Source organism: Vigna unguiculata, chromosome 4, assembly GCF_037176805.1.
Source record: "Vigna unguiculata cultivar grain cowpea cultivar isolate G323 ecotype 2 chromosome 4, ASM3717680v1, whole genome shotgun sequence".
Lineage (NCBI taxonomy): Eukaryota > Viridiplantae > Streptophyta > Magnoliopsida > Fabales > Fabaceae > Vigna > Vigna unguiculata.
In genome coordinates this window covers 47,725,084-47,752,459 of record NC_140795.1, presented here as the reverse complement: position 1 = coordinate 47,752,459, position 27,376 = coordinate 47,725,084, and the positions used below count along the sequence as shown (strand labels likewise).

The 27,376-nt window shown below is 29.9% G+C and overlaps 4 protein-coding genes across 6 annotated transcripts; all 4 read right to left on the bottom strand.

Annotated features, from left to right (window-relative positions):
- On the bottom strand, positions 1-2,285 carry LOC114180259 (F-box/LRR-repeat protein At4g14103-like). Of its 3 annotated transcripts, XR_003603650.2 has the most exons (5): positions 1,370-2,270; positions 1,138-1,281; positions 754-1,046; positions 356-494; positions 1-219 (listed from the first exon to the last, which is right to left on the bottom strand). XR_003603650.2 is itself a non-coding variant. In XM_028066546.2 (4 exons), the coding sequence occupies exons 1-4, from the start codon at positions 2,060-2,062 to the stop codon at positions 485-487; spliced, it is 1,140 nt and encodes a 379-aa protein (XP_027922347.2). In that variant the 5' UTR covers positions 2,063-2,270; the 3' UTR covers positions 1-484. The 3 variants fall into 3 exon arrangements, 2 of the variants coding, with proteins under 2 accessions (XP_027922347.2, XP_027922348.1); XM_028066546.2 differs by having other exon boundaries at positions 1-494; XM_028066547.2 differs by lacking the exons at positions 1-219; positions 356-494 and having other exon boundaries at positions 903-1,041; positions 1,370-2,285.
- A 7,994-nt stretch (positions 2,286-10,279) lies between these two features.
- On the bottom strand, positions 10,280-12,026 carry LOC114180915 (F-box/FBD/LRR-repeat protein At5g56420-like). The gene is made up of 3 exons (XM_085672109.1): positions 11,278-12,026; positions 11,035-11,178; positions 10,280-10,564 (listed from the first exon to the last, which is right to left on the bottom strand). Exons 1-3 carry the CDS (start codon positions 11,992-11,994, stop codon positions 10,280-10,282), a joined length of 1,146 nt encoding a protein of 381 aa, XP_085528235.1. The 5' UTR covers positions 11,995-12,026.
- Positions 12,027-15,576: 3,550 nt separating this feature from the next.
- Positions 15,577-16,952, bottom strand: LOC146887311 (uncharacterized). The gene is made up of 2 exons (XM_085671823.1): positions 16,487-16,952; positions 15,577-16,379 (listed from the first exon to the last, which is right to left on the bottom strand). The coding sequence occupies exons 1-2, from the start codon at positions 16,947-16,949 to the stop codon at positions 16,345-16,347; spliced, it is 498 nt and encodes a 165-aa protein (XP_085527949.1). The 5' UTR covers positions 16,950-16,952; the 3' UTR covers positions 15,577-16,344.
- A 6,188-nt stretch (positions 16,953-23,140) lies between these two features.
- PDE329 (calcium homeostasis regulator) lies at positions 23,141-25,633 on the bottom strand. The gene is made up of 3 exons (XM_028067795.2): positions 25,213-25,633; positions 24,404-24,568; positions 23,141-23,751 (listed from the first exon to the last, which is right to left on the bottom strand). The coding sequence occupies exons 1-3, from the start codon at positions 25,570-25,572 to the stop codon at positions 23,431-23,433; spliced, it is 846 nt and encodes a 281-aa protein (XP_027923596.2). The 5' UTR covers positions 25,573-25,633; the 3' UTR covers positions 23,141-23,430.
- Positions 25,634-27,376: the final 1,743 nt, after the last annotated feature.

Here is a 27,376-nt window from a genome sequence, read left to right as displayed (position 1 = left end):
TAAAATTAAACAATTTAAACTAATATACCTTCTCGATAATATATAAAGTTTTCAATGATTTTACACATATTTGAAAGATCCTCTTAACTATATCACATATGCTTCTCTGTTTCTCAAATTGGTACCACTTCAATGCAACTGATATGAGCATATTCTAACAGTAACTACATGAAATTTCTCTGTTTTCAAGAAGTCATGACCCCAACATTCAATATGGATCTGAAAAATAAGAGAATGTGTGATCTATGATGACTGTCAATTTTTCTGTGAGTAAACCAAAAGTCAAAAGCAGCTTAGTTTCTGAAATATAATGTCATATTGTGCAGTGGAAATCACAGGCATTGTTAAGTCTCACTATTTTGTTGAAGGAATTGAAGGTCTTTCATTTGTATTTCAACAGCTTCTTTTGATAGAGGTTTGAGTTCTGAAACAAAATCATCATCATCATCAACACCAGCTGCAACTTTCTCTGCCCTTGATCACATCACGGTGAACTGTTGGAAATTCATATGATACGTAAACGATTTATAACAAAAAAATGAGAAACATTAACAAATAATTTCTCAATGATTTGCATTAAACATCATGATCTTATACTAATTCTGATACCATGAAATTGCTAGAATTCTGGACAAAACCGATTATGTGCGGCAAATCATTTGGTGAAGAAAAGCACGTTAATTTGACAAGCATGTCCACATTCTTGCAGTTACTAACAGAAAGGCAAACAAAAAGAAACAAACAATACTTAACTATTCAAATGTAAGTGAACAAGTATCTGAGCTCTTCATGCAGGAGGATAATTCTCTTTTCATATGAAGTTTTTCTCTAAAAGTATAATCGGATTCACTGTCAATGCAGATTTTCATGGTCCGTAGATATTTTGCATTCTCCATAATGTAACTTGCAAATTGAATCTCATCTACAGAACCACTGTAATATTTAAGAGAACAGGTTTTAAGGTGTGATGAAATGCATGCAGGAACAGATTGTGGATATGGCCAAACTACTTCTTCATGTCCTCCCAAAGCTGTATCAAAACTGCTCTGATAACAACAATCACAAAAACTAAATTAATACTAATGTTTGAAGAAAAGATGAAAAAATAAAATCATAACTGAAAAGCTTAAATCAAACCTTATAAATGCAAATGACCAGGGTTTGAAGTTTGGGACAATGCTCGAGCACTTCCAAGACCCCAAGCCAATCCTTGCTAAGCTCCAATATCAATTCAAGTTGAACTAAGTTCAGAAAGTCAAAATCCAGGATTTGTTGATATTTCTGCAAGAGATACAAAATGAAGTCAAAAACATAAGAAATTTCCTTCGAAATGGGAAGTATTATTTCAAACAAATATCACCGGCATTACCGAATCCAAGAACAAAATTTCAACATCCTTAACAACTTCCAATGGAAGTAAATCTTCATGGATGTTGGCTCTAACCAACTTGGGCAATCTGGGAAACTTTCCTTTAGGTTTAGAAATCAAATTCTTGACTTCCAAGTCCTCAAGATTAGGACACCCAGAGAGAAACTGTGAAAGATCTAGACCTTCGGAAGAACAAATACGATTCAAATGCAAGATCTTAAGCAAGGGCAAGTCAACAGAGAAAGTATTTTCCACTTGTATGAAAGTCAACTTAAGCACGACAAGAGTTTTGCAGGTAAACACCACAGAAGGCAAGACAAAACCCCAATCCAAATAGAGATCGAGGTGTTGAACTCTGCTGCTTCCACTCACTGCAGCAGTAATCCATGTCTGGATACTTACGGTGCGACCATAGGTGGAGTCAGATCTGAGGCGAAATCTATGGAGGGGTTGGTATCTATCACGCCAGAGCAAGAATGAGTCAACGGAGCGAAGAAAATCGGAGTAGGCTTCTTTGTCTTTGTCATAATCAAAGAGGTTTCCGTCGTAGTGGAAATCGAAGAAGGGAATCGAACGCCATAGAAGGTTCCAGCGCTTGGAGAGAACACTGGTTGCAACTACTTGTTTGGTTGGGAGAAAAGATAAGATGTGACAAAGGATTTCGTCTGGAAAACTACTAATGATATCGGCCATGGTTAAGAGAATCACAAAGCTGTTTCAGTTCAGTTCTCACCGCGCAACAACATATCAAATTGTTTGAGAAGAATTTGTTTTTGCTATTAGAATCGATGTGGATGCAGAAGAACCATAGCACCGGGAAGTGGAAGGAAAAACTGTCACGTGGAAATCATGAATTATTAATTATTGGTCCCACATGGATTAATCTTGGAATCAAGAGAAAGAATAGCAAGGTGCAGGAAAGCCTTTTTCCCAACAACCAAAATCACTGTAACTGAAACCTTGTAGTAAGAGGAAACAATGCAGTGTCGAGAAAAACCGAAGCAAAACAGTGTAAATATTGGGTTAAACGTGTTTTTTTTAAAGTAAATCTTAGAATTAGTTAATTTTAAAATTATAAATTAATTTATTATTTTATTTATTTAAGTTTTTAATTAAATTTTATTAGATTTATTTGATGTTTCGTATTTATTTTAAGATTGATCGTATTTGAGTTGTTTATACTATTTAACACATTTTTGTTTTAAGTTAAATATTATTATGAAACGCGTTTGGAATGTCAAATAAATTTAACAAAATTTGATTCAAATGACTAAATTCACATATTTTAAAAGATAAAAAATTAAATTAATTTAAAATTTCAAAATAGACTAATTCTAAAATTAACTTAAAGTTAAGAATAAAAACATATTTAATCCTAAATATTAATTTTTTTAATATGGTACTATCTTTTATTGTTGGAGTTATTTTGTTATAACTAATTATGTATAATCTTATAATTGTAGATGTATGTAATATAAGGTATAATTGTATTAAAATTGACAATAATGTTGAACTATTTTGTATATTTTTTTGGTAAAATTAATTTGTAATACTATTTCGATATTAGTTCTATAAAATTATGTGTGTGGTTCGAAATTTAAAAATTACTTATTTCGTGTGTGTGTATATATATATATATATATATATATATATATATATATATATATATATATTGTATTGTAGTTTAATAAATTATATTTTATGTTATGATTGAAATAAAAAAGTTATTTACATGAGTGTATAAAATTTAGTACTTTTAATAATAATTTATTGAAATAATTATTTAGTATTTATATGGTTAAACAATTTAGAACTGTAGTTTAGATGGTTTTGTAATATAATTATGGCAATTGTGGGACAGAGTGGATTATAGAATTGTAAATTTAGTGTTTTTATGTCTTCAGCTTTATTGACTGTGTCCGATGGGGATATTGTTGCATGCAATGTGTTGTTGTAGATGAAGTCCAATGTGTTTATTGTTGCATTTTTTATAAAACAGATCATTTAATCTTAATAAACAATAAAATATAAAATTAATTTAAGTAGATCTGTTAATTGCATATTATAGATATGTTAATTGCATGTTGTGCGGCATCATGGGCGAATCATCATGGAACTAAATTAATTGAATTTTTAATTTGTTTTATAACACACGTCATTTAGTCTTAATAAATAATAAAATGTAAAACTAATTTAAGTAGATCTGTTAATCGCATGTTGTAGATGTGTTAGTTGCATGTTGTGCGGCATCATGGACGAGAATATATGGGAATTAAATTTAGTTGAAATTTTTTTTTTTTACAAACATGTTATTTAATTTTAGTAATAGTAAAATATAAAATTAAATATATTAAATAACAAAATTATTATGATGTTTTTTTTCTTTTCTTTACTTTTTGAGTTATTTAGATTTTGTCTTCGTTTCTATTTTTTTTTTCGTATGCTTTTTATGAAAAAAAGGGAAGAAAGTTAAGTATAAATTTGTTATTCTGTTTCACTTCTTATCAGTCTTATTTTGTTCTTGTTGAACAAAATATATTTTTTCTTGTATTAGTTAATAGTAAAATTTTACTTTTATGGCATATATTATTTTTTACAGTTAAATATATTTTTAATCTCTTAATTTTCTGTAAAAAGATAGAATTAGTCTCTTTTCGAAACTTTAGTTCAATTTAGTTTCTTAACTTTAGAAATATATGGATTTAATTATTGTAATCAAATTTTGTTATATTTATTTGACATTTCAAACATGTTGCATGATAACATTTAAATTGTTTATACTGTTTGACATTTTTTCATTTCAATGTTAGTTGAGAAATACATTTGAAACATTAAATAAACTTAACAAAATTTGGTTAAAATGACTAAATTCATGCATTTATAAAAATAAGGAATTAAGTTAGTCTAAAGTTTCAAAGAATGACTAATTCTAATTTTCACAGTTAATCAAGAGACAAAAAACACATTTAACCATTTTTTTAATCTCATGAGTCTTTTTGTATAGTAATTTTTTATGAACATAAGATTAACTGTTATTTGTTCTTACATAATGTGTTTTTACTTCTGGTAGTTTATTTTTTAAAATATTTAACTTTTCTTAAAAAATATATTAATGAAGAATAAAAAAATATTTAAAGGTAATAAAAGAGAAACCACGAGTGAAAATAAACATAACACAAATTCATCTTCTTCATCTATTTTGAAGCATGATATTAATAATATAATTGTTCAATTAGATGAGTCATTTCTCAATATTTAAAGAATTACAAGTGAAGAGTTTTAAAATAATTCTTTAGAACGTGATTTAGGACAACCAAAAATATTCAATTGGTCAAAGAGATGAAGTTAGAGCTTATTTAAAATGGAATTTGTATCAAACACAACTTCAAAACTATTTTTTTTTTTTTTAAATATCTAAAAAGATTTTAATACTAAATTATGTATTATATTATATTAATAACAATGATTAAACATATAAATTTTGAATATATTATTTTAGCTATTAAAAATATTGTTCATCAAAATTTTTCATTAGTTGACATTAGTTGTGTCGAAAATATATGGGAAAGACCAATAAATTTAAAAACAAGAATTTCAATGGGTTAGGGTTTAGACAGTGAATTAAAAAATGCGAGGTTATAACAAGTTTATTTGTATGACAAATTTATTGATATTTGGATGTTTTATATCTCATTTGTTAGGTTGACACCTTTCTTCAGGTGAACAAATAGAAAAATTTAGATTAAATTATTTTTTGGTCCTCATTTTTGTATAGAAATATGTATTTAGTCTCTCATTTTTTATTAGTCTTAATTTGGTCCCTATTTTGAAAATTTTTTATGCAATCAAATCATTTCCATTAGTACTACAGTAATAATGTTAAAGAGATGTCACGTATCAGTCTACGGTGTTTTTGATTTTTTTTTTTAATTTTTATTTGTTTTTTTTAATTTGTTAAAAAAATTAGAAATTTGTCATGTGTCAAGCTGATTCGTGCCACATGGCAGAGATAGCTGATGTGACAATAACAATGTCACGTGTCATTGTCACGTTAGATGTTATCTTCTCATTCTCAATTTGGTCCTTGTATTCTTATTTTGTCTCAATTTAGTCTTAATCTTTTGTAAAAATTGAGCAATTTTTTCCTCTAACCAAATTTAATTTTTCATATAAATAGTATACAAATATTTTTATTAAATATTTTAAAAGGATTAAGTTTATTTAAACTTATAGTTTATATTGAACTTTATTTAAAATTGTTTTAAAGTATTAAAATTAAAAAATTTATTAAATATTTTTAACAATATTAAATTTATTTAAATTTATATTTTGCATTGAACTGTATTTAAATTTGTTTAAAAGTTTTTAATAGAAAATAATACTAATAGAAAAAAATTCAAATAATTATATTGATATTTTATTACATCATACTTGAATATTATTTTTTTATTTAAATATATATTGCAAATAGTAGTATATTTTTAAGATGTGAAAAGTTCAATAATTTCTATACAAATGTTTGAATTTATATAAAAATAACAATGATATAAATTCATATGTAAAATTTTAAAATAATTTTAAACAATTTTATAACAATTTAAAACAAATAAATTTAAAATTTGAAAATAATTTTAAATAAAGTTGATGAGAAATACAAATTTAAATAAACTTAGTTTTGTTAAAAATATATGATAAAAATATCAATTTGAATAAAAATATCAAATTTAATAAAAATATTCGTATAACATTTATATAAAAATTAATTTTTGTTTTGATTTAGTTAGGGACATAATTACAAATTTTATACAAAAATTGGAAATAATTTGAAATCAAATAAAAATACAAATATCAAATTAAAATCGAGATAGACACTTGATTACTGTTGTTGCGCATCACACCATCACAATCAAGTGATACGACGTCAGTTTGAGATGTGACAAATTTAAATTTTTTGTCATTTAAATAGAATAAAACTACATTAATAATTATTAGATCATATTTTATTTATTATCACAATTAATTATAAATTTTTATAAAATTAAATATATATTAATTATCTTTAATTAATTTCTTTAAGATACCAATGAACAAGACTCCTTTTTAAACTGAATTGAAATTGAAACTGAAACGTCCCTTGAGTACTTGTTATTGTAACTTTTACGCTGTGTTCGTTTAAAGGAGAGAAACTTTGCGAGGAAAGAAATCAAAATGAATGTGATGTTTGCTGGAGGGTATGTGTGCAGATGGCAGAGCGAGTATGCTACCATTCCATCACATTTGTTAATCGCAGGTTATATGCGAAGATTTGGTGGGATTGGATTGGAGTATTACATATTTACCCTTGTCATCTCTCTCTCACGTGCCTCACTGCAACCATGTCGCGGAGAAAACCAGATCCCATGTGTGAAGGATTCGATCCCATTGTGCTGGATCAGATACGCTGGATAGGTGGATCGGATATGTTGGATTGTGGATCGGATACGTGCTCAGGCTGGATCGGATACGTGCTGAGGCTGGATCGAATACGATTGGGTTGGATCGGATACCATTTGAGTGGATTGGATACTAGTGTGTGGATCAGATATGGTGTGTTTTGGGTCCTTTTCATATCCGCTCTTCCTCCATGCTTGGTTTGCTAATGTTTGATATATATATATATATATATATATATATATATATATATATATATATATATATATATATATATTTTATATTTTTTTATTAATTTTTTTTAGTTTCATTTGTTGTGTTTAAAAAAATTAAGAAATTAATTTACAATACTAATTTAACTAAAGGCTAAATGGTAATTTGATTATTACTTCTATTAAAATATATTTTTTAATCTATCACATCAATCAAATCTTTCCTAAACTTTCATAAAAATTACTTCTAAATTTACTTACTATCACTTCTAAATCTCTTAAAAAAAACAACACAAATTTTAATTTTAAATCAACTCAAACCCATCCTATCTTTCTCTCAATTACTCTTCTCCAAGTAAAGACAACATTAAGATTTTGGTTTATCAGAGTTCTTTTAAATGTTCGTGTCTGGTAGTACAAGTCCTTTCATCTCTTCAACTTTGCTGGCCTAAAAGACCAACTACTTCATATTGATTCTGATAACGTAATGATTTCACCGCTGTCAAATAAGTTTTCTTCACAGAACTTATTTAAACACAGTAAAATATGAATTATTTTCATATTAATTATATTAATAATTATTAATTAATTAGCACGAGAATTAGCATAATAAACAATTAAGCACAGTCAAACATTAAAGATTCATCAACAAATATTATTATTGTTATTATTATACGATACAAAATAGCTAAAAGTAATATATTATTTCATGTTAAGTTATACAAAATATATTTTGCCTAATATAAATTGATTATTTAGTGGTAATGGAATATTTAACAGATAATCATGAAAGCAAATTGTAGGCGTTCCGAAGAGACAATACGCCTAATAAGATTGTTTGCCATCTAAATTAGATACTTCGTATTAATTCTGAAAATGTAATGATTTCACAACAAATAAGTTTATTTCAAAAAGAGGTTCTGAAAAGATAAGACATCTAATAAATATTATTTGTCTCCAAAATCAGATACATTGATTCTGAAAAAGTAATGATTTCACAACTATCAAATAAGTTTACTTCATAGCAAGGTTCTAAAAAGATAAGACATCTAATAAATATTATTCGTTTTCAAAATCAGATACTTTGTATTGATTCTGAAAACGTAATGATTTCACAACTATCAAATAAGTTTACTTCATAAAGAGATTTCGAGAAGATTAAACATCTAATAAATATTATTTGCCTCCACAATCAGGTACTTCACGTTGATTCTGAAAACGTAATGATTTCACAACTATCAAATAAATTTACTTCATGGAGAGGTTCTGAAAAGATAAGACATCTAATAAATATTATTCGTCTCTAAGATCATATACTTTGTATTAATTCTGAAAACGTAACGATTTCACAACTATCAAATAAATTTACTTCATAAAGAGATATCGAAAAGATAAGACATCTAATAAATATTATTCGCCTCCAAAATCAGATACTTCGTGTTGATTATGAAAACGTAATAATTTCATAATTATCAAATAAGATTATTTTGTAAAGCTTATTTAAACACCATAAAATATAAAATATGAATTATATTTTTATTAATTATATTAATAATTACTCAGTATCAAAATTAGCATTATTAACGATTAAGTTAAAGATTAATCAGCAAATATTATTATTATTATTATCACCAATATTATTATTATTATTAAAATAATATATTATTTCATTATATTTTGTCTAATATAAATTGATTATTTAGTGGTAATAGAATATTTTGTTTTTAAAAATATTAAATAGATATAAGATAAAAATATGAATGTAATTATAAAACATAATTTTTTTACAATTCAACATTAGTTTATTTCATTGTTAAATATCATGATAGCTACATATGTTTTATATTTTCTTTTTACATCAAAACTTAAATAGATAGGTATATATATGGAAACTTTAAACTTTCTGGAAATGCTTATGAACATATTAAAGTTTATTGGACTGAAATTGATATTTGATGATCAAAATTTGAATTTGAATTCTGCGGACCAATAATTGTGTAATAATTTGAATTAAATATTTTGTTTTTTAAATATTATATATATATATATATATATATATATATATATATATATATATATATATATATATTATGGGGAATGACTCATGTCAAAGATAATAGATCGACATTGATACATAAATCACAATGAATGACATTTCAAAGGCACACCCACACGCTAAGTTTTTCATTTGTTTTTCTAATATTTCTAAGCAAGAATGTTCCAAGTAGGGATGTTAACAAGGCGGGTAGAGTACGGGTAGTAGTTCCCCTGTATCTTATCCAGTGGATAAATATTTGTTCCGTACCTGTATCCATATCCGTCGGGTATCCATTGTGCGGATATCCGCCTATTTTTTTCATATCCACATATATCCGCGGGTATTTACAAAATTATTTAAAAAATAAATATTTAATTATAAATTCAAATAAAATAAAATAAAATAAAATACATCACTGTCATAAATTTTAAATAACGTTCAAGTAAACTGAAGTTGATACAAGTCCAAATATTTGTAAAAGTAAATATAAAATGACGTTCAACACAATGGAAATTCTTTAATTAGTGTTTTGATTAACAAACTACTCTCTCCAATTGGTTCCTAAAAAATAAACAAAATAAGCAAATAATAAATCTCAATTGCCACGTGTCAAGTATTCTTATTTTTATTCCATCATTTGACAACAAGCATATCATAAACGTCATTGTCTATATAAGGTTTTATGTATATGCCAATTTCAAAGAAAAGAGAAAAATGTTAAGAGGTGTAAGTTTAGCGAGTATCATAGTATCTTTACCCGTGGATACTCGTACCTACTCCGTTAACATGCAGGTATCAAAAATATATATATTCGCCGGTAGCGGGTATCCACTTTTAATATCTGTTTTATACCCGTTGCGAGTTTTATCTACAAATACCTACGGGTACGAATTTTTTTGACATTCTTAATCCCATGACAGGCATGAGGTTATTAGCAAAGTTTTTTTGCCAATGTAGTAAGTTTTTGAGACAGAAAATTGTGATGATATAGACTAAGGCAATAGAAAATGTTAGCTATGCCAATATATATTAATCTCGTTAGTCCGTGTAACATAAAGGATTACATTCAACATTATCAGCTTAAACCATGTAAAATTCTAATTCTGATACCATAAACTTCCTAGAACTAACAATTACCTCAAAATAGATACCAACAGTGGATTAATTTGTCAAACATGTCCATATACTTCTCTTACCAACGGAAAGATAAACAAAAGTAACCATCCTTAACTATTCAAATGAAAGTGTACAAGTATCTGAGCCCTTCCTGCACGATGATAATTGTCTTCTCATATAAAGTTTTTTTCCAAGAGTATAATCGGCATCACTGTCAGTGCAGATTTTCATGGTCTGTAGATAGTTTGCTTTCTCCAAAATATATCTTGCAAATTGAAACTCCTCTATAGAACCATGATATTCTTCAAGACAACATGTCTTAAGGTGTAATGAAACGCATACAGGATCAGGTTGTGGTGGCGGAATTACTCCTTCACGGTCTACTAAATAGAATACGGTCTGATAACAACAATCATAAAAATCAAATTAATACTATTAAAGTATAATGCAAATTCTAGAACAATCTAGAAAAATTTAAGATAGAGTTATTGAAATGTAATGAAACTTCTAGAATATTGGAGAAAAGTTTAGGATAGAAAAAAAATCAAGAACATTCTATTATATAGAAAAATCTAGAACTATTTACTCAAGTTCTAGCTAGAAATTTCTAGAATAATCTATGGGTCTATAAATACCCCATGTATCCTACCATTAGCAACATGAAAAACAAAATAACACAACATCCAATACAACTATTCTCAACTACAAGATACACTTCTCCAACTACTACTTTCACACTCTACTATCTACACATTTTCTCTATCGCTTCTTCGACCGTCCCCTTCACAACCTCAAAATACTAACAAATACTAATGTTTGAAGAAAAGACAACGACAAAATTCATACTTGAAAAGCTGAAATCATTAAACCTTATCCATGCAAATGACAAGACTTAGAAGCTTGGGACAATGGTTGAGCACTTCAAAGACCCGAAGCCAATCCTTTTTATGCTGCAAAATCATTTCAAGTTGAACTAAATTCTCAAAGTCAAAATCCAGGTTCGGTTGATATCTCTGCAAGAGATGCAAAATGATATCAAAACATCAGAAATCCTTTTTATTTTTTTTCCTTCGAAATGGAAAGCAATATCAAACATATCTCAGTGGCGTTACCCAATCCATATCCAAAACCAAGAACAAAACTTCAACATCCTTAACAACTTCTAAAGGAAGTGAATTTTCATGGATGGTGGCACTAACCAACTTGGGCAAACTGATGAACTTTTCTTTATTTTGGACATCAGTTTCATAAATCAAACCCTCCACTTTCAAGTCCTCGAGATTAGGACACCCAGAGAGAAGCAGTGAAAGATTTAGACCTTCTGATAAACGAACAGAATTCAAATGCAAGATTTTAGGAAAGGGCAAATCAACAAAGGATATATCTTCCAATGTTACTAACTTCAACTTGAGAACTACAACAGTTTTGCAGCTAAACACCACAGATGGCATGACAACGTTCCAATCACAACAGAGGGCGAGGTGTTGAACTCTACCGCTTCCACTCACTGCAGCCCTAATCCATTTGTTGATACTTACAGTGTGATCAAAGAGAGAGTTAGATTTGAGGCGAAATCTATGGATGGGTTCGTCTCTGTCACGCCTAAGCAAGAAGGAGTCCACCGACTGAAGAAAATGAGAGCATGCCTCTTTGTCTTTGTCATAATCAAAGTGGTCTCCGTCATAGTCGAAATCGAAAGAGGGAACTGAACGCCATAGAAGGTACCAGCGCTTGGAGAGAACACTGGTTGCAACTACTTCTTTGGTTGGAAGAGAAGATAGAATGTCACACAGGATTGAGTCTGGCAAACTACTGATACAATCAACCATGGTTGAGAATATCGAAAGAGAACACAGATGCTTCAGTTTCTTATCGGAGAAAAACCGAAGGCAAAGCAAGGTGTGGATTGGTGTTCTTGGAACAAGACGAAGAGCAGAGAAAAACCATACAGCGAAAAAGAAAAAACCATAGTGTGTGGGTTTAAAGACTGTGTTTTCTAAATTGTGGCTTTTATACGTGACGACGATCACGATGGTTTGGCAATTTTTTTTTTAAAAAATTTGATAAAGTTTACTTTTTAATATATTTAATTTTCTATTCTAAATTATATCAAACATTACTTTTTCTCTGTTACTAGGTTTTGACTCGTGCTCATGCACGAGTCTTTTATTTTTTCTTTTTACTTAGAAATGATATCTATACTAATAATTTATTGAATTATATTTGCTTGTTAAGTAACTTTATTATTTAATTATAGTTTAATATTGATATAATCAGAACAAATTGTAAAACTAATTAAGGATCTTTAAGATTTATAATTCTCACACGATAAATTATAATAGAGCACTAACCTTGATCCATGAGAGATCCTGTGAATATGCGTTCTTCAAATTTATAATCTTGTGTGCTCTTCAACCACCGTTTCCCAATCTATCTCTTTGCCTTTCTTTCTCTTCTCACACGTTCTTGATGGGTTACAGTGAAAAGAACCTTATGGCCAGAGACAGAACCCCAATTCTTTTTATAAACCAACGTCCATCAAGTTGGTTTTTATTTTATCTTTATCTTTATTTTATTATCACTTCCCATAATAATAACCAATAAGTCTCTATATTTATTAAATCACAATTGGACCCATCATAATATTTCAAATGAGTCACTAATAGAATTAATTCGTCAATTAATTCTAACATTCTCCCACTTGACTCATACGATGTCATAACATTATGTGATTTAATACATAAACATAATGCGCAATAAAAGACCTTGCATAAATTGGTTCCATCATTATTCATAATTAAAGATACAGAAATAATAAGAGTCATGGCGGTCACACATCATTTGATCGACATGATCCCTTCCATGTACTACTATATCATCCCTTTCTCCTTAATATGACCTTAAAAACGAGAAGTCCATAATGGGTTCAAACACAATGTCATTTTACAAAGCAATAACATAACATAATTTGTTTTCTTCATCATAATTTGCATGCATAAACATAAAGAAGAAAACACAGATTTCAGAAATTTATACATTAGGGAGCTCAAAGTGTCACATCAACATTAAAAACATTAACATTCAACATTTAACATTCACTAGTAGACATAATGCCCATATTCTTTACATGACCAGCATACAATTTGGGCGGTAACCCTTTTGTTAAAGGGTCAGCAATCATAAGATCTGTGCTAATATGTTCTATTGACACTTTACGTTTCTGAACTTCTTCTTTAACGGCAAAGTATTTCAATTCCATATGTTTAGCACCTTTAGAATACTTGTCGTTTTTAGAAAAGAAGACTGCTGCGGAATTATCACAATAAATTTTCAGCGGCTTGGAAATACTGTCGACTACTCCAAGTCCTGAAATAAAGTTCCGCAACCAATTAGCCTGAACTGTGGCCTCAAAGCATGCCACAAATTCAGCTTCCATGGTGGATGCAGCAATGACAGACTGCTTCGCACTTTTCCATGAAATCGCTCCTCCGGCTAAAAGATACACATAACCAAATGTAGACTTTCTTGTATCCACGCAGCCGGCAAAGTCTGAATCTGTATAACCTATCACCTCAAGGTGATCAGATTTTCTATAAGTAAGCATGTGATTCTTTGTTCCTTGTAGGTATCTTAAAACTTTCTTTGCAGCTTTCCAATGCTCCAGACCTGGATTACTTTGGTATCTACCAAGCATACCAACTGCAAAGCTAATATCTGGCCTCGTACAGGTTTGAGCATACATCAAACTCCCAACAACAGATGCATAAGGGATATTTTCCATCTGTTTCCGTTCCAAATCATTCTTTGGACATTGCATGAGACTAAACTTGTCTCCTTTCTGTATTGGAACAGGAGATGCTGAACATTTATCCATTCTGAATCTCTCTAAAACTTTATTAATATATGCATTCTGAGACAAACCTAACAATCCTTGTGATCTGTCACGAAATATTTCTATTCCTATCACATAGTATGCCTCACCCATATCTTTCATTTCAAAGTTATTAGAGAGAAACCTCTTAGTCTCACTTAATAGACCAAGATCATTCGTCGCAAGCAAGATATCATCAACATACAGAATCAGAAATATAAACTTACTCCCACTAACCTTCAGATATATACACCGATCAACGGTGTTTTCCTTAAATCCAAAGGACACAATAGTATCATTGAACTTAAGATACCATTGTCGAGAAGCTTGTTTAAGTCCATATATCGATCTCTTAAGTTTACACACCATGTGCTCCTTTCCTTCTTCAGCGAACCCCACCGGTTGGTCCATATAGACATCCTCTTCTAAATCCCCATTCAGAAAAGCAGTTTTAACATCCATTTGATGCAACTCAAGATCATAATGAGCTACTAATGCCATGATAATTCTAAAAGAGTCTTTCTTAGAAACAGGCGAAAAAGTTTCCTTATAGTCAACGCCATCTTTTTGAGTAAAACCTTTGGCAACAAGACGGGCCTTGTAACGTTCAATATTGCCTTGAGAATCACGCTTAGTCTTAAAGACCCATTTACACCCAACTCTCTTGCATCCTTCTGGCAATTCCACAAGGTCCCATACGTCATTATGTGCCATTGATTTAAGCTCATCTTTCATGGCATCTAACCACTTATCAGAATTATCACCATTAATGGCTTCTGAAAAAGAAATTGGATCATTATCAATACTTAAGTCATTTTCTGACTCTTGTAGATAAACCACATAATCATTCGAAATAGCAGACTTTCTATCTCTGTGAGATCTTCTTAATACTATTTCTTGTGGTTGTTCTACTATTGGTTCATTGTTAACCTCGGGATCATTAATTTGTTGTTCTTCTTGATTGTTGTGAGTTTCTACAACATGTGGAACAACAACTCTTGATAAAGAAGTACTAGTTATAGGAACTTGTACTCTAACTTCTTTAATCTCCACATTTCGTGAAGCTTCACTCCCACTGGTTTCGCCATTTTCAATGAACCGAGCATTTCCAGTTTCAACGATTCTAGTACTATGGGTAGGACAGTAAAACATGTACCCCTTTGACTTTTCTGGATAACCAATGAAAAATCCACTGATTGTTCTTTCATCCAGTTTCTTTTCTTGCGGATTGTATATTCTTACTTCTGCCTGACAACCCCAAACATGCAGGTGTCTCAAACTAGGTTTTCTATTCGTCCATAACTCAAAAGGAGTTTTTTGAACAACTTTACTAGGAACTCTGTTCAACAAATACATGGCAGTCTTTAAAGCATACATCCACAATGATACAGGTAAACATGAATTACTTAACATACTCCTAACCATATCCATTAAGGTTCGATTACGCCTTTCTGATACACCATTTTGTTGTGGTGTGTCTGGCATTGTGTATTGAGCACAAATACCACGTTTCTCAAGGAACTTAGCAAACGGACCAGGGTGTTGTCCACTTTCATCATATCTTCCATAATACTCACCACCTCTATCAGACCTTACGATTTTCACCTTTCTGTCTAATTGCCTTTCCACTTCATTTATATAAACTTCCAAGGCATTTACTGACTGAGATTTCTCATGCAGTAAATAGACATGTCCATAACGCGAAAAATCATCAATAAAGGTGATGAAGTACTTCTCTTTATTGAAAGAATTTACATCAAACGGACCACATATATCGGTGTGTATGATTTCAAGAAGCTGAGTGCTTCTCGTGGCTCCTTTCTTTGTGTGTTTAGTTTGTTTGCCTTTAATACAATCCACACACACATTCAGATCAGTAAAATCTAAATCCGGAAGGATTTCATTCTTTACTAATCTTTGCATTCTTTCTTTGGAAATATGTCCCAAACGTTTATGCCACAAGTAAGCAGATTGTTCATCCACTAAACTACGTTTAGTGCCAACATTGTGATGCAAAGTCATAAGAGTTTCAGCATATAAATTATCCAAATTCAATTTATATAAACCATCATAAAGTGTACCAGATCCAATCATAAAAGTACGCTTAAACAAACTGAAACAACCATTCCCAAACTTAAAAGAATATCCAGCAATATCAAGCTTAGACAAAGAAATTAAATTCCTAGTGATACTAGGTACATAAAAAGTATCCATAAGGTCTAAGTGATATCCAGTGTCGAGGATTAGACGATAAGTCCCGACCGCTTCCACTGGAACTTTCTCTTTATTGCCCATGAAGACAAACTTCTCATTTGGGTTTATGGTTCGGGTTGTAAGAAATCCCTGCATCACATTAGAAACATGAGTCGTACATCCAGAATCAATCCACCACGTATTATGGGGAACTTCAGTTAAGTTTGATTCAAAACATACATAAGCATTATGCTCACCTTTCTTTTCGAACCAAGCCTTACGCTTTATGCAGTCCTTCTGGAAATGTCCAGACTTCCCGCAGAAATGACATTTGTCATTTTTCTTCTGGATTTTGGTTGAGGACTCGTCAATCTTCAGTGGTCCTTTACCCTTTCCATGTTTCTTAGCAACTTTCTTTCCAACAGCTCCTTGATTCTTCACATATTGAATAGAGTGGCTTCCTAAGTTCTTCAGTCGGGTCTCCTCCTGAACTAGCATACTGTGCAATTCATGCACATTCCACTTGTCTTTCATGGTGTTATAGTTCATCTGGAACGGACCATACTCAGACGGTAATGAGTTCAGAATGAACTGCACGAGAAAACCTTCATCCACTGCCATTCCTAAAGACTTAAGTCTTGCTGCGATATTTGTCATCTCGATCACATGCTCATGCATAGTACGCGAACCGTCAAACTTCATAGTGGTCAACGTACTCATCAGTGTCCCAACGAGAAACTTATCAGTAGTTTGGGAGCGCTCTTCCACAAATTTCATAAATTCTTTTGCGTCATCAGTTTTGGGAAGAGCTGACTTTATATTACTTGCTATGCTCATTCTCATAAACATTAAGCTAAGTCTATTTGATCTTACCCAGGCTTTGTAATGGGCTTTCTCTTCATTGCTACTAGCATCCGTGATAGCAGCCGGCTTTTCAACTAGAAGAGCTAGATCAAGATCCAACACACCTAAGTGAAATTGGACTTGCTCACTCCAGTCAGGGAAATTCAACCCATTAAAGACTGGAACAGACGAAGCAAGCGCGTGTAAAGATACCGGAACAGAGACTGCAATTAACACATGCCTAACATTAATGCTTTGAGTCATAAAACTAAACGTAAAAACAGATTCAGATATAAACAATCATTCTATGCATACTAATGTTCTCCTTTGGGAGATCCACTAATACATAAACATAAACATAATGATGCTAATCACATTATAACATTATTGATAATTAAAATATGCATCAACTAGAATCACCTACTACCTTTGGGTATATAAATAAAACTAGTGACGCATACAAAATTATCTACAATCATGTTCATTAATTATGAGAACAATTAATCAACCTTTGGGCGATCCTTAAATGTCTTATAATTAATGAATTTTAATTAACCCATAAATTTAATTATTCATAATTTAGCATTCATACTATGGGTAATTAAAATAAAAAACATTAATAATTTGAAATCATATAAACTTTAAAATTTTGGCCACTTTGGTGACTAACAAAATTTATCATACTTAATTCCAAATAAATAAATAAATATACATTTAATTGCTATAGACTTTATATAGCATCCTCATTAATTTTAATTTAACAATAACAAACATAAATATTATTACAAATTAAAATAAAATTATTAATTATTTATATAAATAAAATAATTAATATTAATTTATTGGTGACATAAACCAATAAAAATATTAAACTTTAATTTAATCTTGATTAACCATGTTTCACGGTAATAGTACTTGTTCACATAGTACTTTTATGCCATTATCACATTATGTTCCAATTTTCACACATTCAGTGCTTCATTTTAAACGGTCCCGATTTTTAAGCCTTTCATTCAATGCCACTCACTCCACATTCACATGCATTGGAACGGTTTTTTTTTATTTTTTTATTATTCAACGCCAAAAATTTAAAACATGTTACTGTAAAAACACAAACAATTCCGGTTAATGGCAGCACAATAAGATTCAGTTTCAACAGCGAAAAACAATTCTCGTTTTCAACCATGACATTCGCATTCAATTTTAAAGCAGCGGAAAACTTAAATAACCCTTCAAACTTTAATTTAGGGTTCATAAAAAAAAATTGGAAACGAACATCATAAGAGGAGAATCATAAATCCTACAACCATGCTCTGATACCACATGTAAAACTAATTAAGGATCTTTAAGATTTATAATTCTCACACATAATAGAGCACTAACCTTGATCCATGAGAGATCCTGTGAATATGCGTTCTTCAAATTTATAATCTTGTGTGCTCTTCAACCACCGTTTCCCAATCTATCTCTTTGCCTTTCTTTCTCTTCTCACACGTTCTTAATAGGTTACAGTGAAAAGAACCTTATGGTCAGAGACAGAACCCCAATTCTTTTTATAAACCAACGTCCATCAAGTTGGTTTTTATTTTATCTTTATCTTTATTTTATTATCACTTTCCATAATAATAACCAATAAGTCTCTATATTTATTAAATCACAATTGGACCCATCATAATATTTCAAATGAGTCACTAATAGAATTAATTCGTCAATTAATTCTAACACAAATATCTTTTAACAGCCGTAAAATGTCTTTTCTCTCATCAGAATAAATTTATTGGGTTGTGTAAAAGTTAATTTATAAGTAAATTTAGTGGGTTTTGAAGAGAGTAGAGAGTTGTTTGTTTCTGGCTTCATTACACAAAAGGTGATCCTTTTCTGGAAAATAGAGATGTCTTCTTCTTTAGGAGCTAGGAGATATAGTTTCAAGAATTTTTTTCAGAATTTGATTTTCATATTATATCTCGGTGAGGTAAGTTAAAATATTCTTCATTTTACTTAATGGTCTTGTTATTCATTTATTTTTTTTTCCTGTAAATCGATCTTTTCCCTGATATAAATTTCAGTTACTGTTAAAGTATTTTTATATTTCAGAGATATTTTTGTTTTGTGTAAGAATTTTTTTTTTTATTGCATGTAATATATTCTAGTGATTTTTTTTAAATGTGTTTAGGAATATATTTCTTTTGAAGAAGGTTTTATGGTTGAATGGGGATCTAAATTGTCAATTGGAACAAACTACTTTATTGATCAAATGGGAAATGTTTTTTATATAGATTTTGAAAAAGGGTTGATTAGGAACATATTGTTTCGTATATCGTTTGATTTTGAAGAATTCTATAATCTGGATGACGTGCATTATATATGTACTATGTTTTGTGGAGATCGTTATTTTTTAATAAGGATTTTTAATATGGGTTTGGATGAAATCCAATAACCCGGCTTAGCAAGTGTTGTTGTTGCTAAGGAGAATTTGGTATGGTCTCGATTTTTTTCTTCATTGAAGGTGAAGTTATGTCGAACAAAGGTTAGTTTTTCAAATTGTTTTTTATGAACTATTTCTTATTGTATGTATTTATTTGCTATGAATGTAATTATGAATTTTTTGCTCAAAACAGTTATTTGTCAAACTAGATACGTTTTTTTACATATTTGGGAAGAAGAAGGTCCTAAATGGTAGGTATATGGAGTTGATTGATCAAACTATGAAGAGGTTTAAGTTTCTGTATTTTGTAAAGCCTAGTGGTAGGCTTCACTTAAGTGGTGTTTTCGAGAATGTGTTCTTGAATAGAATATTTTGTTTAGAAGGTATGAAATTGAATTATACTCGTGGTACATGATCTTTTTCTGGTGTTATGAATTATCCTACAAACATAATTGAGAATGACACTGATGTTTCATTGATTAAACAATTAAGTTTTTATTAATAAAATTTTATTAAAAAATAACTTTTCTTATCAATATTTCATAGAAATATTATGCTGAATAAAAAAACAAGTTAGAATTGTATTTTCCAAGTTATGTAATGGTATTACTTATTAGTAATAATTAGTCTCAATACTTTTATTTTGTCTTTTTCCTAATGTTATTACTTATTAGTAATAATTAGTCTCAATACTTTTATTTTGTTTTCTTTTTCTAAAATTAGTTTATTAAATTAAAAAAAAAGTGAGTTATATTTTAGGCGTTGAGAAACAAAACAATGAAATATTTTTTAAAACTGTAAAAGTAGTGCAAAAATTAAATCATTTAATATGTTACTATCTCCCATTATTGGGGTTATTTTGTTGTTATTAATTATATATAATCTTATAATTCTCGGTGTATGAAATGTAAGGTATAATTGTATTAAAATTGACTTGTGTTGTTATTTTGTATTTTTTTGGTAAAATTAATCCGTAATACTACTTCGAAATTATATAAAATTAAGTTTGTGATTCCAAATTGTCTTTAATTTTTAAAAGAATAGCTATTTTGTATATTAACTATTGTATTTTACTTTAATAATTAAATTATATTTCATGTAATGATTCAAATAAGAATTTTTTTTACACGAGTGTATAAAATTGAGTACTTTTAATAGTATTTATGAAAACAATTATTTAGTACCTATATGCATGGTTGAAACAATTTAGAACTGTAATTAGATGGTTTTGTAATATTTGATATAATTAGAGTGATGTAATAAATTATGTGGTGATGCAAAAGGAGTATGAAATTTTGGAAAAAAAGTAATAAAATCGTAAATTTAGAGTTTTATGTATTCAGTTTTATTGAGTACGTGTTCACTTCGGATATTGTTGCATGCAATGTGTTGTTTTTGTGTCCATGATGATAGGAAAATATAGACTATGATATAAAATGTTTTTATAAATTTATTTGAGAAAACTTTGAGTTTGAGTAAAAGAGGGGAAAGTTTAAATATTTTAGGTAAAAAAAAAAAAAAATTGGACCATATTTATTTAAAATTAAATATCTAAAAGTATGATTAAACTTTTTTACTGAAGATTCAATGTAACTGATATAAGCATATTTTCTGTTTGGCAGTATTAACACAATAGATATTTATAATATGTAAAATATAACAATTTAAAGTAATATAGTTTTTCAATAATATATAAAGTTTTAAAAGATTTTATACACATTACAAGTTATCTCAAATTGGTATAACTTGTAATGTGATACCAATTTGTTTTATCACTTGTATGGTGAGTAACATTTTTTTTTTATTTTGATAATGATAATATATACCTATATCGAAATATTGAAACGTTATCACTGAATAGTATCCATATTGCAAATAACCAGAGTTTGAAGCTTGGGACAATGCTTCAGCGATTCCAATAGCTCAAGCCAATTCTTAATATAATGCAAATTCATTTTAAGTTGAACTAAATTCTGAAAGCCAGAAACCAGGTCTTGTTGACATATCTGCAAGAGATACAACATAATATCAAAACATCAGAAATCCTTTTTTTTTAAGAATGGAAAGTAATAACAAACAAATCTCAGAGACATTAACCAATTTGTGGATAAAAGTTCAACCTTCGTCGGAAGAGAAGATAAAATGTCACAAAGGATTGAGTCTGGAAAACCACTAATCCTATCAGCCATGATTCACAATATCCAAAACATATAAAATCTTTTGAGAAGGCTTTATTTTCGCATTGGAATTGATGAATTGATGTGCATGCTGCCATGAGAACCTAAACGTTGGCAAGTGAAACGAATAGCCGCGGGTTGTATTTCCAATATTTTGCATTCATAAATTATGTTACGGTATTACTTATTACTAATAAATAACCAATCATATCATTTTTTTTTTTAAGAACTGTAAAAGTCGTGGAAATATTAAATCAATTTAATACGTTATTATCTCTAGCTTTTTTTTTTTTTTTTAATTGGGGCTGTTTTGTTATTACTAATTATATGTAATCTTCTATAATTGTGTGTGATATAAGGTATAATGGTAAACGGGATGTTAAAGCGGATCAGGTACGTTGGGCTCGCCGGTCCATCAAGAAAAGTGCAGATCGAGTTGGAATTTCTAATCCGTTGTAATTCGGCTCGCCTAGTCTACCAGTTTAACGGATCAAAACGGGTCAGTCCGCCTTGGTCCGTCAATCCGTTTTTTTTTTGTAATTTTTTTAAAAATTTTTTATATTTAAAATTAAAAACAATTAAAAAATAATATTTTTATATTATATAAATTAATTTATATATATAAAATAGATTTCTAAACATAAATTTTAAAAAAGTTAAAAAATAATTAAAAAAAATAGACGAACCAGCCCGTCCTAAAACGGGATGAGTTGTAATATCCAGCTCATTTATTGGTGACGGACCAGCTTGACCCGACCCGTTTTTTGGCATGCCACAGGCGAGTCAGGCTGACCCGTTTTTTCACTGGTAAAGTTGACAATAAAATTTAAGTATTTGATATGTTTGTTGTAAAATTAATTTATAATTTATAAATTAATTGTATAAGATTAAATGCGTAGTTGGTAATTATATATATATTTTTAAAGGATTATAATATTTTGACAAATATTTTTTTTAACAAAATTTGTTTTTTTAACACACATCAAACATTTTTCTTTCCTGTCCAAATCACATCAAACTTTTTTTTCATTTATTAAGGTATTATCACGTGTACTTTGTAAAAAATTTGTAAACAATTTGTCGATAAAACTTTTTAAAACATAATTTTCCTTTTCTAGATTAGTTATATTGTATATTAAATATTGTATTGTATTATATTCTCATAAGTTAGTTTTATTTCATGATTTAAATAGATTAGTGTATAAAAACTAGTCCTTTTAATAGTCATTTATGAATATCAGTATTCAGTATCGTCAACACTGAAGTTTGTTTTGTTGCCCTGGCACACAAGGACCATTGTCTTTAAAGCTCTGTTTTCTTATGATGTCCATACAAATCAAGGTATGCTCTTAGTTATCACGTATGCTTCTCTGTTTCTCAAATTGGTATCACTTGCAAAGTGAGGAAATTAGTTACATGTCCTTGCATCATATGAAATAAACATCTTCCATACTTCAAGAGGGGAGTTGAATGAAAGAACTATATCAGAACACTTCAAGAGTTTAGAAACCAAAATACCCTTTTGCAGACATGAGTTACTACTACTTTCACCATCTATTCTGCTGGCAGTAACTACATGAAATTTCTGTGTTCAAAAAGTCATGACCCCAACATTCAACATGGATCTCAAAAATAAGAGAATGTGATCTATGATGTCTGTCATTTTTTCTGTGAGTAAACCAAGAGGCTAAAGCAGCGTAGTTTCTGAAATATAATTTCATATTATGCAGTGGAAATCACAGGCTTCACCACATTGTTAAGTCTCACTATTTTGTTGAAGGAACTGAAGGTCTTTCATTTGTATTTCAACGGCTTCTTTTGATAGAGGTTTGAGTTCTGAAACAAAACCATCATCAACACCAGCAGCTATTTTCTCTGCCTTGTCTTTCACAAGTCGCTGGATCACATCGCGCTGAACTGTTGGAAAAACAGCACCAAGCATTGCTGTGAGCAGTCTCTCATCTTCTTCCTCCACAGCATCCCTTTCAAAGCAACACACGTAGATTGCATCAAGAGCCTTCCCAGCTCGAACCTCCATTGCTATAGCAGGAGGGTCAGCCTTTAGCTTTGCCCTTCTCTACATTGTTGGATGAAGTTGTATAGAGTTGTTAGGGTAATACCATATACATAAAACTTAGCTTCAGCATAATCAAAGCACCAAGCATATAGCCTATAGGCATAAAAAGCAAGCATATCATTCACACATCTTAGAATTGTTTTTCCTCTTCTATACAGTTGATGATATATTATACAGTAGTTGTCACAACACAAGATGAATGAAACTTTATCTGGATTTGTCATCACCCATTGAAAGGTTACTTTAAGAACATACTAATATTAGACCATTCCTATTAGTTACAAGTATGCATCTTTACTGTGTCAATATTGTTGTCTTGATATAGATTTAGGCAAGAGAAAATGTTACCTTTGGCAATGTAACACATGTTAATGATTCCACAAACAAGAGAACAACGAGAAATAAGCCTTACAGAAAACATTGAATAACTAATATTATCAGTTATCAGCACTTTCCTTAAAAAGTACTTAAACAATAGTACTTCATGTCCATAGTTTAGACTTTAGATAACATAATTTGGAACGACTAAGTCAATTAATGCAAACTGGTAGAGTTCTTCTTCAAATGCAGCATAATATCAGAACTAAATAACCTTCTAAGACGGATACACCAAAATTAGTATAAGTTAAAACTAAGTGAGATGGGGACTAACCTCTTTTGCCTCACTCATCAAGGACATGAAGTTCTGTTCCTCAAATTCAATGTCATTTGAGATCCTAAGCCTAGAGACCCCTTCTAGAATATCCTCAGTTTTGAGAAGACCTGCGCCAACAGCTGCTAGCCAACAGCATAACAGAACATAGAGTGGATCCCCTGCCTGTACACAACAAACCATTATCAAGTTACACATCCATTCCCCTTTAGCTCACCAAAACCAAAACCAAAACCAATTGTTACCACAAAACAATGCTAAGAACAAAGTTAGAAAAGAAAAAACAAAAGATTAATCAACCTCATTAATATTCAATTTGAACTAAACATTTCACCAGTCTTCAACAATGTAAACTCATAAAAGATTGAGTTCTGAGCAGGAAATCTAGCTCTTTAAATTTAACCATAAAACCCAGTTAGTCTATGTAATAAAGCATTGCCTTAAACATCATCATAGGTTACATAGTTTAACTTCTAATTCCAATTCTTATTAGGGCATAACAACACTAAAAACTGAATATTGGTAGCCCTTTCCGTTGTCGACTCTCAAGGCTTAAATAACATACCAAATAGTTTATTCTACTCAATGTAAAAGTCTTAACGCAAATCAATCTATGATTCCATGATAGTGAATATTTCTACATTTTTTACACAACAAAATTACATTGTTAGTGCATATACTTATCAAAATGAAAGTCTTGAACGACCCAATCCTGATCAATTACAAAGACATGATTTTGACAGCACCATGCAATGAACCACACAAATTAGATCAAAGGGTGTGAGGAGAAGGATTGGTTGGTGACTCACCCTTCCTCGTCGGTCTTGGAACTCGTAGAAGGCAGTGGAATCAGCCTGTGAGCACTTGTTCCCAACGCGCCTTCTGAACTCAGCAAAGTCCACGAGGTCGTCGCCGACGCCACCCTCGTCGCTGAAGATCCTGGCAATGAGACCCACCACAGGGAGTGCCCCGATGACCCTGTTGGCGAAACTGCCCAAGGAATTGGAGTTCTCCATGTAAGCTTTGACACTGAAGTGTTTGACTCTTGAAGTGGGCTTGGTGGTGGTGCGGTGAGCATGGTGGTGGTGGTGGTGACGGCGGAGGGAGGAGAGGGTGAAGAAGTGGGAAGAGAAAGGTGAGAGAGTTGAAGTGGACTTTAAAACCACCATGGTTGGGGGGAAGAAGAAGGAAGGGGTTAAGGTGGTTGGGTTTGAGGTTCTTGGCCTCACGTTTATATATGTTATCCACTTTGCTCTCTTCTTCTCATTTCCTCTTCATAGTTTATTTATAAATTAAGAATAAATAAATAAAAATTGCATGATAAAAAAATCAAATATACCACACTGTTTTCTAAAAATACAAGAGATTAAGATTGTAATTTCTCTTATAACTTTCGTTCTCTATTTTTTTATTATTTACTGTGATAATAATTGTGTGTAAAAATTCTCTTAGCTTCATTATTATTCACACTAATTATTTATAATAAAAGTAAAATACTTTTGTGAGTTTTATTATTAATGATATCTTATTTGATACTTTGCTTGTGTTGTTATGTTTGATTTACTTCACCGTGCTTCGTTTTCATGCAATTAGAATTAAACACGTGTTATTGTTTTTGATTTTATTTAAAATAATTATCCGTGTCTATTTTGTGAATCTGTTCAGTTAAAGGTTTTCTTTTTTGAAGGAATGTTTCACTTAAATTTAAAATCTTTATTTTTGTATGAATTGGACAGAATTATTTATTACACACTTTTACGAATTAGAAAATTCCTTCTATTCCTAAATATTACATATATCTCTTTCTATTTTTTTATATTTATTATGATTAAATTCCTCTTTGACATTGAAATTTAAAATCATACAAATACTGGGAAAAAAATAGAGCAAAACTTCGTATATTTAAAATAATAAGTATTAGTATTTTCAAATTATTGTAAAAACCAGTAAAAAAAATATTTTCAACAACTGATAGTCAAACTAATGCATTACAATTTATTGTATTATATGTTTTTAAAAATATTTTTATGTTTATGAATAATTTGAATGATCACCCTTCAATTAATTTCCACAACAGGAACTAAAATGATTAATTTTTTTATATGTCAAATTTATCATTTGTTTATTATTCCTTCTGTATTTTAGTATTCTTTTTCACCACAGAAAATAAAATAATTAATTTTTGTACTTTTTTTTATTAAAGATGTTTCTCTTCTAATCTTCAATCAAGTTGGCGTTCCCAATCATGTCTCTTTTTAAAGTGAGTGATAAATATTTTATCATTCAATTGAGAATGATAAACATTTTACCATTCAGTTATTTAATAATCTTGATTTTTTTTATTATTGTGAAAGGTTTTAAATGTGACGTGTTCATAAAATAGGAGATAGTTTACATGAAACAGTATACAAGTTTTTCTTAAGAAGGATCTTTAATAAATGTCAACCTATTCCTTCTCTGCTTGGGTTGTAGTTTTCTTTATTCGGAGTTTTAGAAAACTATTGATTTTTATTCCTTCTCTACCAATTATTTCTTGAGATAAGGTAAGTTTTTTCATTCTAGTTCTTTCGAACCTTAAATATGTTTTCTTCCTTTTATGGGTTCTCTTTGAAATGCATGTGGGTTTTCTTCGCTCTCATGAACTCTAAGTGTGTTAATAAATCCAACTATATCACTATATCATTAATTTGATCCTTTTGTGGGTATAGATAAGTGTTGGGTGGTAGGTGGAAGTTTTGGAAAGTGGTGGAAAGCTTAATTAAGAGTATTTTGTAAGGTGGGGGAACCTGAAACCTAACTAATTGCATGTTAAAATTCGTTTTGAATGTTTGGTATATAAAATTGTGATTGTTTGCATGGAACTAAGAAATAGTGTTAGGAATTAAGTGTTGAAATGTGGATAATACCCAAACAGGTTGAATGTGATTGATTGACATGTTCTTTTGCAGGTGAAATTGAGTAATTGAAATTTTA